The 20,495-nt window shown below is 37.6% G+C and overlaps 2 protein-coding genes across 5 annotated transcripts in view; one reads left to right on the plus strand and one right to left on the minus strand.

The window, feature by feature from the left end:
- SIGA (sigma factor A) overlaps positions 1-20,019 on the minus strand; it is a 33,015-nt gene extending 12,996 nt beyond the window's left edge. The window contains exons 1-4 of one of the 4 annotated variants that reach the window (XM_089815295.1): positions 19,752-20,019; positions 18,246-19,003; positions 3,226-3,424; positions 2,955-3,047 (exon numbers count right to left, since the gene is read on the minus strand). In XM_089815295.1, the coding sequence (XP_089671421.1) occupies positions 2,955-3,047; positions 3,226-3,424; positions 18,246-19,003; positions 19,752-19,892 (1,191 nt within the window). In that variant the 5' untranslated portion in view covers positions 19,893-20,019. Of the gene's footprint in view, positions 1-2,954; positions 3,048-3,225; positions 3,425-18,245; positions 19,061-19,751 lie in introns of all 4 variants that reach the window. The other 3 variants (XM_089815294.1, XM_089815297.1, XM_089815296.1) reach the window with 3 other exon arrangements.
- Positions 14,487-16,119, plus strand: LOC149575529 (uncharacterized). The gene is made up of 3 exons (XM_089812321.1): positions 14,487-14,876; positions 14,960-15,203; positions 15,842-16,119. Exons 1-3 carry the CDS (start codon positions 14,625-14,627, stop codon positions 16,117-16,119), a joined length of 774 nt encoding a protein of 257 aa, XP_089668447.1. The 5' UTR covers positions 14,487-14,624.
- Positions 20,020-20,495: the final 476 nt, after the last annotated feature.

Here is a 20,495-nt window from a genome sequence, read left to right on the forward strand (position 1 = left end):
ATGCCACTACTTAGCTTATTTCGATAAGTAGTGGCTGCTCAACAATTATAGGAAATAATTGTGGAGCTTGTGGCTCCTGTGAACATATATTATGCTGCTTATTTTTAAGCAAGAAACTTAAAGTTTGAATTAATTAATTAGACAATGCTTTTACAAAGATAAAATTAGAAATAAAATATTTTTAAAGAGGGAAAAAAAATTGTGGAGCCACGTGGTGTTTTTGGCAATAAGCAGCGACTGCTTATTTTCAGCTCCTGCTCTTTTCGCATAGCTTATTTTCAATTGCTAAATAATAGCCACTCCACTAAAATAGCTAGAGATTCTAAATTATCCTTTATAGACACTTCTAAATTTCCATGAGAACACTAAATTGCTTAAATATAAGCCCAAAATGCACTTAAGCAGCCACATGGGAACACAAGGTAATAGGCTAGAGAAGTGGCCTAAAGGAGACCCTAGGAGAAGGGAGGGTTAAGGAGCAACACTTGTCTTTACATCAATTATACTCTTTTTCAATGTCCTCATCTAATGGATTTGCCTTCTCAAAAAGTTGACTACTCCTTCATCAATGTCCTCAGCATGGGATAACCATTCAAAGGAGGAACTGGAAGAGAAGGAATCCTTGCTAACATGGATGGGATTCCTCTTTTGACATTAATTTCTCCTTTTGGATTCCTGTTAACCACCCATTTTGGGCTCCTTACTTATTTCTTTCTTTTAGTTTTTTAGGGTACTCTCTTTGGAAGCACCCATGCTCATGACAAAGATTAGATTTGATTGATACTTTCTCAGCTCAGTTTTTGAGTAAATCAAATAATTTTGTTTCATATTAATAGTTTCAGAAAGTCCTGTCAGTAGATCTACTTCAACACATATTCTAGCTACAGAATTATTTCTCTTTTGGTTCAGTCCACATTTTATATGTGCCAATGGTATCACCTATTGGCTTGAAAGTTTCTCCATGCTACAAGTGTCAAGGAACGAATGGGAATGTTGATTAGACCAGAAATCAAAAAGGAGTTTCTTCAAGAGAGTCAAAGTTTGGAATCTCGTTGATCAAATACAGCCACAGTGTCAATGGGTCCTTCATCTAACGGTGAAGTTGAAAGGTTCTTAAAGAGTCCACTAGGGATCAAGTCTCACTGAGTGCGTGGCACCAACGTTGAAAAGGGATGAGGCCGGGATCATGCCCCGGGCAAATTTGGTGGAATGGATACCCCTTAGTCCTTGGCTCTTTAGCTGAAGAGGTTCAACTGTAAGGCTTGTGCTCCTATATCCGGTAGCTACAAATATTTCGTGGAGGACCTCCATAAAAAAATAAAAATACAGCCTTCACATCCCAGGAACCATGGAACACTCCACAAATCATTTAATTGTCCTTCACACAAATCAGATCATTGTCCTAATGAAGGTAAAGGAAGCAATAAAGAAGCCTCTCCCATACATTACAATGTTCATAGAACCTTTTCTCTTTGCTCTCCATTCCTAATCAGCACAATGCTTCATTGTTTTAAAAGAAGGCCGAGAATCCATGAATATCCCCACCAAGGCAAGTTGAGTAAGATCTAAAAGCTTTTCAGAAGTCAGATCTAAGGGTATATCAATTGCAGCGACATCCTACCATATTTTTAATAGTACTAAGGATTTTCCCTTTAACAACAGCATTAGAAATTATTTGCTTTAGGGGGGTACCTCAAAAAGAACAGGATGCCACAGAGATTGTAGAACCAGAAGTGGCCAAACACCACAGAAAAAGGTGCCAGCCACCAAACAAAAAATGGAACCCTAGACTGTACTCAGGATTTTCCCAATTCAACCCACCATTTTTCAATGATTGGCCAAACTTACCACTAATCACTCAAGTTTGAGCAGCAATTCTAGAAAATAGATTAGGACTTGAGTTAATCTACACTTCATTATGGAAAGAAACTAAATTTCTTCATTAAAAAAGAGCAAAATCACCATAAAAACAAAACCTAAACAATGCTAGCCTTAACTTCTGCCAAAGCTCGCACAAAGAAAAAAGTAATAACAAATACAAATTAATTCAGGGAATAATATGGTCCAGGTAGAGGAAATTTAAACCAACATTAACCCCAACAATGGAAAATACAAAATTTTCACAAATTACCCTGATATAATAAATCTAAATGCACTGGTAGGAAAACCTTTCTGATTCAGATGTATTCCACAATTTGAAATTCATGTTCCTCAACCCAACTCTGATGGATGATAAATCACAGATGGGGAAGAAAACACTACAATATTGCAGGCGACAACTCAGAAAACCTCCTCTGTAGCTGAATACATGCAAAAGGAAATAAAAAAACTGGTTCACGTCCCATATGGGGTAAAACAAAATCTCCTGCACCTAGTAAAAACAATAGCGGCCAAACAATTTTTCTTGCCATAGCTCTTGACCAAATACTAGTCTTAATATCTACCCCACATCCTAATCTATTCATTGGATGGACAAAAGGCAGACAAGAGATTTGTATTGTGGGACAGTGCTAGTTTCCATATTCAATTAAACCAATGAAAGATGAGAGGTATGCAGCACCTCTTGATGGCAGGTAGACTCTTTTGGGAACCATAATTGTATAATAGGTAGGGGAAATACCAATATATTCCTCAAGTGCTTTGGTTAGGGTACAAATCAATTGTATTAGATACCTGAATTTTTTCCCAAGGATACAAATAACTTCTACTGCAATGGCACTTTGAGGGGATCCCCTCCAAGAATAAAGGATGAATGCCCCAAAAAGCATTTCTAGCAATCAATGGAATAAGAAAAAGAAAGAGATAGACCAGTTGCTACTGAACAATCTGTTTGTGTGGATGGCTAAAAAGAATGCTACTTTAATACATAAAATATATGAAGTCTAATACCAAAAGGAAAATGGATAATCATGACCATATTCAAAATGTTTGGTTGGAATCAGCTGATACAATACCTGACGTATCCACCAATACACATAAGTTGACAGCTTGAAACCTCTTGAGGGATCAAATTTCTCAATTCCATGTCTCAGCCCAGTTAAGCCTTCCTACAATGTTAGACATCAAACATACATTTATATTCACCCCCTTCGCCGCCATAAAAATATTTCAAAGAAAAACACTCTCCAGAAGTAATATAAAAGCACTACTTGAAAGCTGAAAGTTTATGTACCACAAGATTGAAAAATGGACTACCTTATATTTTGGACCCAGTAAAGTATATACCTGAATCAAATCTCTCATATCAACACCTGTATATTCATACTTCTGGGCTATTGATACAACAAGACGTATATTGCTCGCTACCATTTTTTGTTCAGCAAAAAAAGACTCCATCAACTTTCTATTTAGAACCATGACAGGGATACCCATAGATGCAGCCCATTCTGCATTAGATGGTTCATAACCTAACTTGGTTTTCAGCCTGCAATGATGTAGCGATCCAGTTATTTAAATATGATGACGCTTTGAATAGAATGACAAAAAACAGTAGCCTAAGATAGCAATGAGCTTGTTAAAGGTACCAACTAGATATGATAAAGCGACGACATACAAAAGAAATTGAGTTCAATTAGGCCAATTGTATCTTTGTTCAATACATGATTCACCATTTTTTTTAAATAAAATTTAATCATGCAATTCATAAAATAGCTTTTAATAATTAAATTTTCCTAATTGAAAATTACTAGCTATGCTCCATGGAGTTTTCGGGACGGGGACGTTTTAGGGGATGGGGACGTGTTTCTAGTACAAGTATGGGTCAAAGCCAAAATTTAAGGGACGGGACCTCAAGGGACAGCGATTAAAAACATAGGGGATTTTTTTATATATAGAAACAAAATTCAAATCTTCATATCATAACATTGATAAATCATTCACCATAGACATTTTAGAAGATCAATACATGGAATATTATCAAATGGCAAATACTAAATACTTTCATTATAACAATATCAAACACATATATAGCAAAAATAAAAATGCCTAAAGGCTCCAAGTATCATACTGAAATCAGAATGAAATAAAGAGAAGTCCAACTAAAATAGTTAGTAAATACTAAACGCAATCTTTTCTCACTGATGCTACTGCTCCTATGTTTCTTTTCTTCCTCTTAGGAAGTATGTCAAATCTAAAAAATGATTAGAAGAGTTGTGTTTTAATGAACCAAATATGGGTTGCATGATTTTATGTCTTTAAGAGGACTAGGGGGTCGCACAGACAACAAAAATTAGAAAAAAATGATTTTTGGGGGGCATTTTGCCTTTACCAGATTGGCCGGAAAAAAAAGGACGACTAGCAATTTTGGGGATGGATAGGGGACGGCAAAACCATCCCCGGTATTGCTGGTCGTCCCCAAGTTTCCTGCCAAAAAAATTTGGTCATTTAAGGGATGTTTCCGAATTTGCCAAAAAGGGGATGGCCAAAATCCGTCCCTGTGTCCCTATTTCATCTCTGGTATGGGTACGACCCCAAAACTGATGGAGACACAACCAAAGACCAGAATGAACACACAGGAAAAGGGAAATATTATTATCAATGAAAAATGCCCTATGGGCTTACAATAGTATGATTCTGGAGAAAGAAATCCTCCACACAGTACCTTCTCTCTAACTCCACTAAGAACTACTTTTACAATGCCAGAAAAGTTCTTAAATAGACCCCAATTCATTTAGGGTTAGGAGTACATTCTGGATTATGCCAGTTGGCATCCACCGCCAAAACATAAAGTTCCAAAAGTCACGTTAGAAGTCGGTGTAAAATTAGAAGAATCCAGAAATGGTAGTCCAACTTCCGGGAGGCATAACTTTTGAACCGGGACTCTGATTGACAAACCGTTTACATTTCTGAAAAGCTTTCGAAGCACTCTATAGCCCGATGGACAAGCTTTGCTCTTCCCCCATTTTTCGGCCCCGTACGAGGCCATTTAGTACCCCAAATCTGACTTTGAAGTGCTCTTAGGAGGTCTCCAGGAAACTTAAAACTGCAATAACTTTCTAACCGTAAAGCCTTTTGACCTAATTCCTTTTCTGGAGTGCTTTAAATTACAAGTATAATCATCCCTCCAAATTACACCCTCTAATTCATCATAATTTTGGCTCTATTACAAAATAACCCATTTTCTGCACTTACACATCCCAAGGTGCTTAAAAACTCTAACCCAGAAAACTAATAGTGGAATTATGAAAGTTGGAACCTTTATTTGACCCAAATGGGTATCCAAAAATAAAAACACATTAAACAGAAACTATCTCTAAATATATTTTTGGGTGGTACAGGATTGCCCTTACACCACTGAATGCTCTTGCATCAAACACCCAAGGTAGATTGAAAAGTGACCCTGTCACTTTATGGTAGAAGAAAACCCAAATGGGCAACCTCCACTGCTAATATCCAAGTTGATTCCTCTATTGGTCGTCCTTTCCACTTCACCAGGTACTCTTCGTACTGCCTATTTCTGGTACTCCTGCCCACATGACTATCCAAAATCTCTTCCATCTCCTCCTTCTTAGAAGTAAGAATCGGACATGGCTCCAACATCAACCCCTCATCTACACCATCATCATGATATTCAATTAAGTCTGCAATGTTGAAGATAGGAGAAATGTGAATCCCATCTGGCAACTCCACCTCATATGCATTTCCCGAGTCATGTTTCTTCAAAATTCTACAGGGGCCAAATTTCTTCATCTTCAGCTTGTTGTAAGTACCCACTGGAAACCGTTCCTTTCGTAAGTGTACCATAACCAGATCCCCTACTTGGAACTCCTTATGTCTCCTCCTTTGATCTGCCCTGGCTTTGTACTGTTGATTCATCTTGGTGATGTGTGCATCAACCTCCTCATGTAGGCTCTTGATATGTTCAGCAAATTCTTCTACCTCGGCACTTGTCCTCTCCCCTTGCTCCATCTTCCTTAATTCTAGTGCAGTCCTTGGGCCACTTCCATACACAATTTGGAATGGTGATCTACCAGTACTCCTATTTACAGAATTATTGTAAGCAAATTCTGCTTGTGGCAGAATCAAATCCCATCCCTTGGGCTTATCTCCCACTAAACACCTTAGCAAATTGCCCAGACTTCTATTTACCACTTCGATCTATCCGTCAAACTGCAAATGATGTGTAGAACTGAACCTCAACTTCTTCCATAAAGTCCTCCAAAAATACCCCACAAATTTAGTATCACTATCAGAAACAATACTCTTTGGGAGACCATGTAGTCTCACCACCTCTCTGAAAAACAAATCTGCAATATGTACAGCATCATGAGTCTTGTGGCATGGGATGAAATGTGCCATCTTGGAGAACCTATCAACCACCAAAAACACTAAGTCATTACCCCTTTGTGTCCTCGACAATCCAAGAACAAAATCCATACTTATGTCCTCCCAAGGCTTTGATGGAAAAGGCAATGGCTGATAAAGTCCAGTATTGTGACTAAATCCTTTGGCTGCTTGACATACTTGACAACTCTGCACAAATTTCTTCACATCTTGTGACATTTGAGGCCAAAAATAATGTTCTCTAAGAATGGCAATGGTATTATTTCGACCAAAGTGTCCTGCCATTCCCCCACTGTGTTTCTCTTTGATCAAGTTTTCCCTTATGGAACTCCTGAGAATGCATAATTGACTGCCCTTGAATAGCATACCATCCAAAATCAAATAATCTAGCCACCTGGTTCTATCTACAGTAACAGGTTCTTTACAAGCCTTCCACGCTTCAGCAAAATCAAGATCCTCTGGGTACAGATTCTTGAGTTCATCAAACCCAACCACTTCAACCTGCATTACTATAAGTAACAATTGTCTCCTACTCAATGCATCTGCAACCCTATTAGACCTTCCACTTCTATGTTTCAACACAAATGTATAGCTCTGCATGAACTCTACCCACTTCATATGTCTCTGATTCAATTTACCTTAGCTATTTAGGTACTATAATGCCTGGTGATCAGTATACAATACAAATTCTTTCGGCAATAAATAATGCCTCCATTTCTTTAAGGCCTGGACGATTGCATAGAATTCTTGATCATAAACAGAATACTTCTTCTTTGCATCATTCAATTTTTCACTAAAATATGCAATAAGCTTACCTTCTTGGCTCAATACAGCCCCAATAGCACTGCCACTAGCATCACAATCTACCGAGAACACTTTACTAAAATCAAGAAATGCCAACACAAGTTGTTCTGTCACCTTCTTCTTCAACAATTCAAAACTCCTTGCAGCTGTTGTAGTCCACTTGAACTCTTTCCTATCCCCCCTTATTGTTTCAGTCAAGGGTGCACATATGCCACTGAAATTCTTAATGAACTTCCTGTAAAAACTAACTAGACCATGAAATGATCTCACCTCAGTAGCAAACCTTGGAGTAGGCCATTCCAAGATGGCCTTTACCTTCTCTGGATCCATTTTGAGACCTTCAGATGATACAACAAACCCCAAGTAGACTAACTCTTTTTACAAAGCTACATTTCTTCAAATTAATCAACATTTTATCTTCCCTCAACCTTTCAAGGACACTACAAATGTGCAATAAATGTTCATCCAAAGTCTTACTGAAAATTAAAATATCATCCAATTAGAGAATAACAAATTTTCCCAAGAATTTATTTAGTACCTCATTCATAAGCTGCATGAAGGTGCTTGGTACGTTGGTCAGTCCAAAGGGCATGACTAACCACTCATATAGACTCTCCTTGGTCTTGAATGCAGTCTTCCACTCATCTCCCTCTCGTATCCGTATCTGATGATAGCCACTCTTTAGATCTATCTTTGTGAAGTACTGAGCTCCACTCAAGCAGTCCATAAAATCATCCATTCTTGGCAAAGGAAACCGATACTTGATGGTTATTTTGTTTATAGCTCGAGAATCTATGCACATTCTCCACTCTCCATCCTTCTTTGGTGCCAGTACTGCAAGTACTGCACATGGACTCAAGCTCTCTCGAATCAAACCCTTCCTCAATAGCTCCTGAACTTGTCTGTTTAGCTCTTCAGTTTCAGTAGGAGTCATCCTATGAGCAGCCTTGTTAAGCAAACTAGCTCCAAGGATTAAATCTATATGATGACTGATCTACCTTACTGGTGGCAATCCTTCTAGAACATTATCAGAGATGACATCTCCATACTCACTTAATAGGCCTGAAACTTCAGGTGGAATTTCACTACTACCTTCTTTACCTCTTCTAGGAATCAAAGCATAACACATACACTAATGTTTCATACCATCCAAAAAATTTCTTCAATCAACAAGACATATCCTAGCACTATTGCATACCTTTTCACCTTCCTTTATCAAGGGCTTCAATTTGTGGCGAACTCCATCCTTTGTCAAAGAGTACGTATTTGCATAACCATCATGTATAGCATGTCTATCAAATTGCCACGGTCTTCCCAACAATAAATAGCAAACATCCATTGGAATAATGTCACAGAGAACTTCATCATGGTAACTCCCAATCTTGAACTTCACCAAACACTATTCACTAACCAGGACCTTATGATTATCCTTCACCCAAGCAATCCAATAGGGTTGGGGGTGTTTCTCCCTCTTGAGCTTTAGCTTAGAGACCATCTCCTCATACACCAAGTTGTCAGTGTTGCCACCATCAACAATCACATCACAACACTTATCCTCGCACTTGCACCTGGTATGAAACAAACTCCTCCTTTGTCCAAGTTCAGTCTCACCGCTTAGTAAGACCTTTTCATTTACGAAAACCTCTCCTCTTTCTGCATCCACATGAACAACCCTTGCTTGACCATCAGCTCTCCTATCTATCCTTGTCATTGAGGGCATTCAAATGCACGATGACCTTCTTTATTGCAATGAAAACAAGTACCTCGAAAGCCTCCTCTTCCTAAACCTTGTCCACGTCCTCTGCCTCTTCCTCTCTAATCTCCAAAGTTTTGATCATGGGAGCAATTGAAACCCTCGTTCCTCTGGTTCCTGCTAGTACCACATCTTAATTTTTCTTCTGGGTCTCATTTCGGCCTCCAAATGACCTACCACCACCCCTTACTCCTTGACCGCACCCTCTTTGCCTTCCATCAAACTTTTTGTTTAGCTTCTCTTCAACTCACAGGGCAAATTGGTATGCCTCTTCAATGCTAGTCATTTTAACCAGACTTAACTCCTCTTGAATGCTAGGTCATAATCCACTGAGGTAATGGGCAACCTTCTCCTTATTAGCTTCTGCATGCCCTACCCTAATAAGAAGTCGATAAAATTCCTCTATATATTCCTAGACAGATTTTCCTGCTTGCTTTAACCCTGGCAATTTCTTGAACAAATCAAGCCCGTAATCAACAGGAATGAACCACTTCTTTAGTTTGTCCACCATGCGATCCCACCTTGTGATTTTCTCCTTTCCTCTTCTACTTCTTTCTAGCTGAATCTCTTGCCACCAGATTTTGGCATGGCCTTTCATTTTGGCCTTCACAAACTTAACCCTCTCTAGGTCCTTGATATCCTCATACTCAAAATACTCCTTTAGTTCATTGATCTAATCGATCAACTCATCCGGGTTTAGAGTTCTTGAAAACATACCCACATCAATTTTAGGTCTTTTTTCAAGCTTAGAAATGGCCCTAAAAAGCCTCTCCTCTGCCTGATTTAGCACTTCCTCTTCACCTTCCCCTTCCTGTCCAATATTTTCTTCTTCTTCATTTTCTTCCTCACTTTCGTTGCCTACGGCAACATTCAATCCTCTACGGATCTCCTCCTGCAATGCTTGAACTTGTGATGGAGACACAACCCAAGCACAGAATGGACACAAACAGGAAAGGGAAAGTTTTATTAACTATGAAAATATGCTAGTACACTTAGTACAGAGAAACAGACTCCAAAACATGCCCTATGGGCTTACAATAGCATAAATCTGGAGATAATTTCTTCTCCCAGTACCTTCTCTCAAACTCCACTCCGAAGTGTCTTTTACAATGCCAGAAGTGTCCTTAAATAGACCCCAAAGGGTTAAGGATTAGGAATACATTCTAGAAAGTGCTAGTTGGCATCCACCGCGAAAATGGAAGGCTCCAGAAGCCGCGTTAGAAGTCAGCGCAAAACTAGAAGAATCCAGAAACGGTAACCAAACTTCCGAGAGGCATAACTTTTGAACCATAGCTCCGATTGACGAACCATTTACATTTTCGGAAAGCTCTCGAAACGCTCTATAGCCCTGTGAACCAGCTTCGCTAGTTCCCCATTTTTCGGCCCTATACAAGGTCATTTAATGCCCTGAACCTGACTTTGAAGCATTCTTAGGAGGTCTCCAGAAATCGAAAAACTGCGATAACTTTCAAACCGTGCAGCCTTTTGACCTGATTCTTTTTCTGGAATGTTCTAAATTACAATTTTAATCCTCCCTCCAATTTACACCTTCTAATCCACCATAATTATAGTTCAATTACATAGTCCTATTTTTTCGGCATTTACACGTATCCCAAGGTGCTCAAATACTCTAACCTAGAACACTGATAGTGGAACTGTGAGAGTTGGAACCTTTATTTGACCCAAATGGGTATCCAAAAATGAAAACACATGAAATAGAAACTATATCTAGGTACATTTTTTTTTAGTGACACAGGATTGCCCTTATACCTCTGGATGCTCCTGCATCAACTTGTCTCTAGAGGGCTCTACCCTCAGGAGTAACAACTTCGGCCCTTCCACCACGTTCCCTTCATGGAGGCATCTTCTTGTCTCAAACCCACAACCACACAGTCTTGGTGCAAACTACCTCACAGTCGGTGCTTTGTCTACACACTCAAGAAAACCTGCTCTGATACCACTTGATGGAGACACAACCAAAGACCAGAATGAACACACAAAAAAGGGAAATATTATTATCAATGAAAAAAGCCCTATGGGCTTACAATAGTATGATTCTGGAAAAAGAAATCCTCCACACAATACCTTCCCTCTAACTCCACTAAGAACTGCCTTTACAATGCCAAAAAAGTTCTTAAATAGACCCCAATTCGTTTAGGGTTAGGAATACATTCTAGAATACACCAGTTGGCATCCACCGCCAAAACAGAAGGTTCTAGAAGTCACATTAGAAGTCGGTGTAAAATTAGAAGAATCCAAAAATGGTAGTCCAACTTCCGGGAGGCATCACTTTTGATTTGGGACTCCGATTGACGAACCGTTTACATTTTCAAAAAGCTCTCGAAGCGCTGTATAGCCATATAAAAGAGCTTTGCTCATCCCCCATTTTTCGGCCCCGTACAAGGTCGTTTAGTGCCTCAAATCTGACTTTGAAGCACTCTTAGGAGGTCTCCAGGAAACTTAAAACTGCAATAACTTTCTAACCATAAAGCCTTTTGACCTGATTCCTTTTCTGGAGCGCTTTAAATTATAAGTATAGTCATCCCTCCAAATTACACCCTCTAACTCATCATAATTTTTGCTCTATTACAAAATAACTCATTTTCTGCATTTACAAGTATCCCAAGGTGCTTAAAAACTCTAACCCAAAAAACTAATAGTGGAACTGTAAGAGTTGGAACTTTTATTTGACCCAAATGGGTATCCAGAAATAAAAACACATTAAACAGAAACTATCTCTAAGCATATTTTTGGGTGATAAAGGATTGCCCTTACACCACTGGATGCTCCTGCATCAAAAACCATAGGGGATGCGTCCCTATGGAAATAAGAAAATTAGGCAGGAAGCTTTAGATGTTGACTTCATCAATTAGAGGCAGAATGCAGCCAAATGCTTATGAATTTCTCATAAACATTTTGTTTATTAAAATGATAAACCCTTAGCTTGCGATGGGGCTTAGATGGGTTAATCCATCATCTGAGGTGGTAAGCGATGTAATGTGGGTAAAACCAATTGAGGGATTGTGGAAGTGCAATTTTGATGGTGCCTCTAAGGACAGCCTAGGCCCTTTAGAAGCGGGATTTATTATTCGAGATTGGGAAGGTAACTTAATTGTTTGTGGGGGTTAAAGATTGGTTGATGGAACAAACAATGTAGTTGAGGCTGAGGCAGCATCACTAACTGTTTTGGCAGCAAAAAGTTTAAGAGCTCGAAAAAGTAGGAGATTCACAAATAATCATAGTTACACCGCCCTGGGGGACGGGGGGACAAGTTTTCGAGACGGGGGGACAGAGGCCTTAATTTAGGGACTATGTGGGGACGGCGATGGGGGATAGGAGGGGGGTATGTATATATGCATATGGCACTTAAAATGCAAGTTATGAAAATATGTATTGCAATATAAGATATAAAAATGTAAAAGAGTAAATGTTTGAACATTGCATTGAATTGGAACATCGAACATTAAACATAAATAGTTGAATCTGCAAATAGTCAATATCGGGATGTCCTCCATCCTCGGTTGTTACATCCCAATTTTTGACCTAGCTTGAAATATAGACGTTGAGGTTCACATGAAGTTAGTTGGCAGTTTAATTTGATATAATATGGCGAAATGGTAAAATGGTCATTATGATTTCAAGTGAAGATGACATGATAGTTGATCGTTAATTGCGAATTCATGGAATTAAGATGAAAGGTTAACTGATATGATTATTTATAATTTATAATTTAATTATGAAGAAATTCCTTGCAGGGAGCATGTCGAAGGGGTTGAAGCATTGTCAGAAAAGAATTAAGCAAAGCATCACCATCGCTGGCAGATGGGTAAAGGACCTAGCGAAGTGTAACAAGATACATCTGTGGAATTGCATGAGTTATTTAAATAAAATAAATTGAGTTAAAATATAAAACGTATCTTAAAGGATTTTAATTTATCTTTCATTATATTGTTCTTAATAATTATTTATTACGTACATTTAAATATAAAATCATTTAGCACCATTATAATTTAATAATCAACTAAGTGATGTTTATAAGTGCATATAAGATTTTAATAATATTCGAATTATAATAACTTTAGAATTATTATAATTTTCGAATTACAACTTTCCAACTTATTCCTTTTCAATTTAATATTCTTTGCTCTTAAATGATAATGCTCGGCATAGCAAATCAATTTAATATTTGGCGATTTGGATTGTATAATCATTAACTTTTCCAATCTTTTAATTATTTTCCTTCTTTTTATAATTTGATTTGATTGGTATTCGGATGGTCATCTTGTAACCAATGGTAGCCGAAAGGTCTGGCCCCATTTTATATTATGGAATTCTTATGGTCTTGTGGGATATACTTTCTCGTACACTTCAACGGCCTTCCTATTCTTGTTCTAGCAGTCGAGTTCCCTGTTAACAATGGTGACTAAACCCAGTACAGATAAAATTTTACCTTGCATCACATCAATGCCATCTTCCGCGGGTCACTAAACGAGATAGGTAGGTTGAACATGTGCGGCTTTCTCAGGAATCAGTAACAGAGAGAGGAAGTTGTAAGAAGTCTAAAATTCAATTCGTATGGTCATTTTACCATTCCTTTTATATTACGAATGCAGAGTTTAAATCTTGTGCCAACAGATCATATCATAATTTCATATAATATTAGTATGTGGAAGTAAAAGTCGATTGCATGTAAAACCAATGTTTTTCATTGCAAGGATCATCCTTTCTTTTCCCTATAGTATATGACTGTGGTAAAGGCTCGAATCCTGTTATTTATCCTTTTAAAAGTTGTCATGTTCTATGAAGGTCTGGCCCGTAACTTTATTATAAAACCATCAATGTAACTCGGCATAAAAGCTGGTAATCGGCTTTCTTTCATACATGAATTTTCATTGATTTCCTTGCTCAGTAATACTGTGTCAGTAACACCCGATTCTGGATTACTTGTATCCTTTCATAACAATATCATTCACCGTGGGATACAGAACAGAGAGGCAGGTTGGAGACAGGCGGAAACCTTTTCAGGTTGCATTGACAATATGTCACGTAAGGAGCTGATTTGCATTACTTTATTTACCTTTTCATAATGCTGAGTCGGACATAGGTTTAAACCTATGCAAGTTTGACACACGTTTTTCATTGTTAATGAAAGTATGAACCATACGTTTTTCTATTCAGCCTTTTACTTTATTTGTAATGGATAGAATATATTAAGCTGACTACAGACATTACGAATTTATATATATTCAAGTTTTAAATCGACTGCCATAGCATTGATCCAGTTAAAGAATTGTTTTTCACCATAATATCCAAATATGTATTATTCTGTAGATTCTTTTTAATAACTTTCTTTCTTAGTAAAAGATAATATACAGTATGGAATATTGCTTAAATTTGAATTGAATATCAAAACAGAGTACCAAGGAAATTCGTCACGTCAGCCTCAAAATCACCCGGGTTCGACCTGTATCATTTCCAGACGATTCCAACTGCGGCAACATACTTAGCTCTGTGCTTTTTTGTTCAACTGTTTTAGGATTTTTTTCCATGTGTGATGTTTATGTTTGGTGCTTAGTTACATTTTGTAATCTAGATCCATTTATCCTATTAGTTCCCTACTAAAATTGAATGCACTCACAGTGAGCCAATTTTGATCATTTCTGGAAATTGATATGATCTCTTTCCTTTGATGTCCTTGTATTACAAAATGTCTTACGGATATCAGAATCTCATTCCAAAAAATCTTGCCTTCTAAGCCGTCTTTTTAGAATACAGGTAAATTGAAATGCTGGGCTCTCGCTTTTGCAATAGATTCCAATGGCATTTGCAGGGTTACATACACACTGATGCAAGTGCAAGCTCACCCAGCCAAATTCTGAAGAAGAAATTAATGCAAATGAAGAAGATGAAGAAGAAACGCAGTGAACAGGCAGTCTTGGTAAGAGTACCTGGGTCGAAAGCTTATCTAGACACTGCAACAGCTCCCATGATTTTGTTTGCAGTCGCCATTGCAGTAACTATGAAGCTTCTTATGATGGTTAGTTTCTTCTGATTATCTTGTTATTGCACGCAATCCTGGAAAGGGAAAAGGAAAACCTTAGTTGATAGCATTGTTTGCAGTATGATTATTCAAAAGAGCAAGAACGAATAGAGCAGAAAGCAAGAAAGGCTCCCCCTGAGCAGGGCACTGTAAGAATGCTTTCTCGTGAAGAATGGGACGAGATACAACAATTAGACCCAGAAAATCCGGATGTTACATTGGTGGAGGTGGAAAAATTTGGTGGCGTCGCTGGGAAGGAGGGGATGCCATTGGGGATGGGGGGACGGAGTCCCAAAGTCCCTGGTGCATTGAAGTCTCTGGGATGTGGGGCACAAGGGGGGGGGGGGGGGGGGGCACGCGTCCCCATATTACTATGCAAATAATAGTGAATGCTATAGTTAAAGGTGACATGCAAGCCCGACATCTTCAGAATTACATAGACCAAATAAATGACTAGTTGGCTCCCTAGAAGATTATAACATCATGCATGTCTGAAGACAAGGGAATAAGGTAGTCACTCTCTCATAATAGGCTTTATTATTAAAAGTGGAAGAGATTAGGATTGAGGACTTTAGAGGCCTATTGATGGACAACAGAGTTTGAATCAAATAACTGTTACCTTTCCTTTATCTTTGAAAAGCGCTAAGAGATGTTGCACGCATTGGGGGCAGCATATGGGGATGATGGAGTTATTGTGGAAGGGGGATTATGTGACATACAACTCTTTGATGAACATTGCACTTATTGTGGGTGAAGTCCGAGATTTTCGCCTTTAAAACTTGGCATAGGGTGATTAATTTCGAGACATTAAAGTCATTTGGAATGTGTGTTCTAGCATGAATGCAAAAAGATGGAGACAACTTTCACTTTCACCTCCCCCAAGCAACAAAGCCCTTTTCATGGCCAAATCACAAAGAAAAGGTTAGATAAATTATTTGTGTTTGAAGAGGAGAAATTAACAGATAGTGTGATGATAATCCTGGAAGAGATGTTTAATGAAGTGGAAAACTGCAATAGAACAAACAAAGATGTGTTCTCTATGGTTATGGCTCGGGATTTGCAGTTAGGTGAAGCGAAAGAGATTGTCAGAGTGGTGATGGAGATCATTGTCGCACAAGAATTTGGGGGCTTGGATAACATCCTTGAGTGGTTAATTCCAGGGTTGGGGATAAATTTGTTTGTTCGACAAGGTGGCTTGGAGAAGATTGAAGTGACCAAATACACCCAATTTGTGTGGTGATTTGATGAGAAACGTCAGTGGCAAAGATTTAAGGATGCCCGTTGTGGATGGCAAGCACTAAAATTGGTTGTGATGATTTACTTGCTGGATGAAGACATTGAAGAAATGAAGCAGGTGGTTGGATGGACAGAGGATGAGGATGAGAGAATGAACAAGTGGCTCTAGGCACACAGAGATGAACTGGGGGAGATTCGAGAACAATGTTGCTGGCATAATGAGGAGAGAATGAATGAGTGACTTTGTGCATGCAATGGCAGAAGGAAGAAGCACGGTGTGGTGCCAACAAGATGAGGAGGGGATTATAAGGGTTCCATAGATTCTGTTTGTTTTCGAGTGATGCTTTTTTGAAAGTTGATTTTTTGTTTATAATGGGTCTGTTTTTCTGTGAACTGTGTAATTGTTTCTGGGGTTGATGACATGATAGAATGCTCTGTTTCTTTTTGAGAAAACCTGTATGTGTTTCTACAAATGCCAAGGAAGGGTTAGTTGTTGGTAGGGTTGGTGGAGATTTTCAGACACACCTGTAACTTCATTTCGGTATTGCAGGGAGAGTTAGGGTTTCTGCTATTATTAAAACTACTTTGTACTTATGCTTTACTATTAAAAAAATCAAAATATATTACTGAGAAGAAAAAAAAAAGAAAAACCCTTACAAAATGCTACAATTATACGCATGGATAAAATAGAAACATACAGGAGCTAGAAATTGGAATAGGTCCGGACAAATAGAATTTAATTGGGTCAACCCATACAAAAGTTTTCATATCAGGCCTGATCACAAGCTAAATTCTTGTCTTTCCATTTAGTCAATAGCTGTGTCTTAGAGCTTTGTTATAGATTTATAGTTATCTATGTTGAGTTTGTTTCCTTCTGTTCATATCTTTGTAAGATCAGCAAAACAGTTTTAATAAGTGTCTATTATAGAGAAATGGGAGCATCAGCTGGTAGAGAAAAGGGTCCTAATCACTAAGAGATGAAGTGTTCAATTTAAATCTGCATTAACATTATAGGTTACATGTCTTATAACAGGTCAGCAAATTCCAAATTTGAAAACATGCAAATGGACAGAAATAGGGAGATTATAACACCTTTCACAGCTGAGAGGAGTTGTAAATTGCCAAAATGCTCATAAATTGCCAAAAAGCTCCAAGAGGGCTTTTATTTGTATTTCCGGATGAAAAAAGCATAGCTTTTTGCTTGAATATTTTACAACAATGGATTTATGTAGGGCTAATCCTTGTGTTCCGTTAGGATACTGTGTGGATTGTGTTGTTCATTGCATTCGTTTAAATATTTCCTTGCTGAAATGGCACAATAGACTAAGCATTACGATATATAAGAGGACGAGTAATCATTGTATATGGTGTATGGGACATTTGCATTTTCTTCGTAGTTACAGATAGTTCATCGATGAAAATAATTGATTTCATATTTAGCAACATGTACTAATGATACAAAACATGTTTATTAGCATTAGAATGCTTATGAATCTGTAATTTTATAATGTACACTTATATCTGAAGCATGAACACATTAAAATCGTCCTAAAGGACGTAGATAGCAGATTGCAACTGAGTGCCATGTTGATTTATAGCCCATTTATGTCGCATTTCAATAGATTTCCATTGGGTCAGCCACATAATAAACTAAAGGTTTGCTGTGAACATTTGTATCAGGAATAATTGAGCCAATTACGTACCACACCGTTTCAAAGTGGTTCCTCTTTGTGGCTCCTCTAGGGTTTTTCTAACAGTAACTGTTATGTGTCTTACTATAATTAAGTCTTACTATAATTGACAAGAAACTTCAAGGTGTAGTTTACTCGTAGGAAAAGCTTTGAAGAGAAAAAGAGCTCCAAGAATTCATGAAATTGATAAGCAATTTCAAGAGAAAAAACCAAGAGCTTGGAAAGCAATGTATCGATTGGAAAAGTAGATTGAATTTTTTTTTTAAATAACTTTCCAGCCATCTAACATTTCTTATAAACACAATGGTAGTGATGGAGATGATAGTGTCCAATTCTTGCACAATAGAGAATATATTCTTAGAAAAAGGGACCAGCTAAAGGCTAGGAACTACCAAGTAACCTAAAACTGACTTATCCAAATATACAATGATGGACTAACCTTAATCTGTGTTTTTGTAAGGCAATGCCATTCTGGATTTTCTTTGACAAGTGTAAAACCTCCTCGTGAGTAAGTAACTTTTGACTTAGCATACCCTTTATTGAGGTTGGACTGGCTTCCCCAAGTGATCCCAATTGCATAGCCACGCGCTCCTCACTGCTTTGATCTCCCATTTGAATATTGAGTTCTGATTTGACGAAATTCTCAGTCAAAGACTTCCTTCTTGCATTCTGGCGCCGCTGCCTTGCAGATGCTTTCCCTGAACGGACAACTCCTGTTCTTCTGCTTTTCAAAAGATCAAATTCTCTGCATTCGCTTTGATCAAGATTAAGATACCACTGTTTCTCTAGCATAGACTTCTGAAGCAGTAAGAGAGCCTCCAGTGAACGTTGTACCTCAGGCTCAAGCCTAGAATTTTCGCCCTTAACTGTAGAGATTGTGCTCGATGCCTCGTTAGTGGAAGACATTGAGAAATCATGTACACCCTCTCTAATTGCCTTCAAAGCCTTTATTTGTATCTGCTTGGCAGATTTACTTTGTGCTGTGGAATTCAAACTTTTCTTCGCAAGCACTACATGTTTCCAAACACTAGTAGCAAACAACACACTTCCATGGTCGGGAAATGAAAACTTGTCTGCAGACACTGACGGAAGAAATGAACAGTGTAGAGACTGTTTTCCTGCGCTGATCCTGATGACTCCGCCTACATTCATCTGCACTTTCTTCTTTTTACTGACGAAAAAATGACTATTCCACGCCTGCAAGCTATTCCAAGGATTCAAATCTCATATGCAATCTCTTCCTTCCTGCCTTTCCTATACAATTAAGTTTAAAAGAAACAGATAAACAACAATTTGATGGAAGACTTGACAGGCTCTGCCCATATTCAAAAGGCAAAACATAATTAACTACAAATGCACACCTTAGAGTCCAGGGAAGCTAATTTTTTTCCATAAAAATGCCAAGAAAGTGGGAAAAAGCCCTCCAAGCAAAAATCTAGGTAGATATTTAATTGCCAGAATACATAAGAATCCTGAAACTATTTATGGAATGCAATATACAACCGACCAAGATATCTCATCACAACGGAAAGCAAAAACATTAATCTATATTGTGGGGAATCTGCAATTTTCACAAATAAAGAGGCCAAATCAACCCAGTCACCATAAACTTGTAGGGGTAAGAAAATGTAACTCTAAAGCAGATTTTTTTCCTGGGAACGACGACTATAAAATTCCAGCTTAGACCAAATAGAACTATCAAACGACCCTCAGTGCAAAAAAGAACACAGACATTAAGACCTATGACAACTTTTACCGACATTAAATGCAGTTTAACATCACTGAATTACTTATATTCCAATTCAAAACATAAAAATGAACTATATAAATTCAACGTAGCTAGGGTACTCTAATCAGATAAAAATCGGCCGAGTCCTACAACAAAAGTGCATAACTGCTACATTCAGGTGAATGAGAACAAATTTGCTTGTCATAAATTTCTTACGAATTTGAAATTGGTGAAGCTTGGATTTTGCCGACAAAGAGTAGTTTTGGTACATAAACCCTTATCAGTGAGGGTTCGAAAATAGCAAAGAGAGTGTAAAGTTATGCTTGGTATTGCAGTATAATCTTCTGCAAATAGCATGCACTGTTAATGTCCGTTCGCAGATTTAGATGAGCGAAATTTGAAGTTGTGGTTTATCATCGGCCATGTCAGCCTGTTCTTGAGTACGTGGAACGAAAAAAATAAGCATTGTGATATTTCTCTGACTAAAGAATCATGATATGGTATTTTGGTTTGTTGTAGAAAATACCTTTTATTTATAATTTAATTTTTGAGATAAATGTTTATCTAATGATCTAAAATTAGCATTCATGAAAAGCAACTTTTTAATTTAATTGTATACTGATATAGTTTAAATATATTGATTTTTTAATAATTGAATAGAAAATATTTATCTTATTGGTTGATTGTTGTCTTTTTCTTAGAAAAAAAATATATATATATATATATATAATATACTTTTAATATATATTGATTTTTTCATAATTAGCGGTTGATTGTTATTCTCGTGAGGTTTTTGTCTTTTTCTTTTAAAAAATTAAGAATTTATTATAGAAACTTTATGCATGATTGATGAAGAATTAAAAATCTTCAACCCACGTGACAATATTATTTGATAGTTATTATTCAATAGTGTTTCATTTGATAACTTTATGCAATATAGACAATAAAAAGTGTACAAAC

The sequence above is a fragment of the Cupressus sempervirens genome, chromosome 2 (assembly GCF_028749045.1).
Source record: "Cupressus sempervirens isolate cs-2001-9-10 chromosome 2, ASM2874904v1, whole genome shotgun sequence".
Classification (NCBI taxonomy): Eukaryota; Viridiplantae; Streptophyta; class Pinopsida; order Cupressales; family Cupressaceae; genus Cupressus; species Cupressus sempervirens.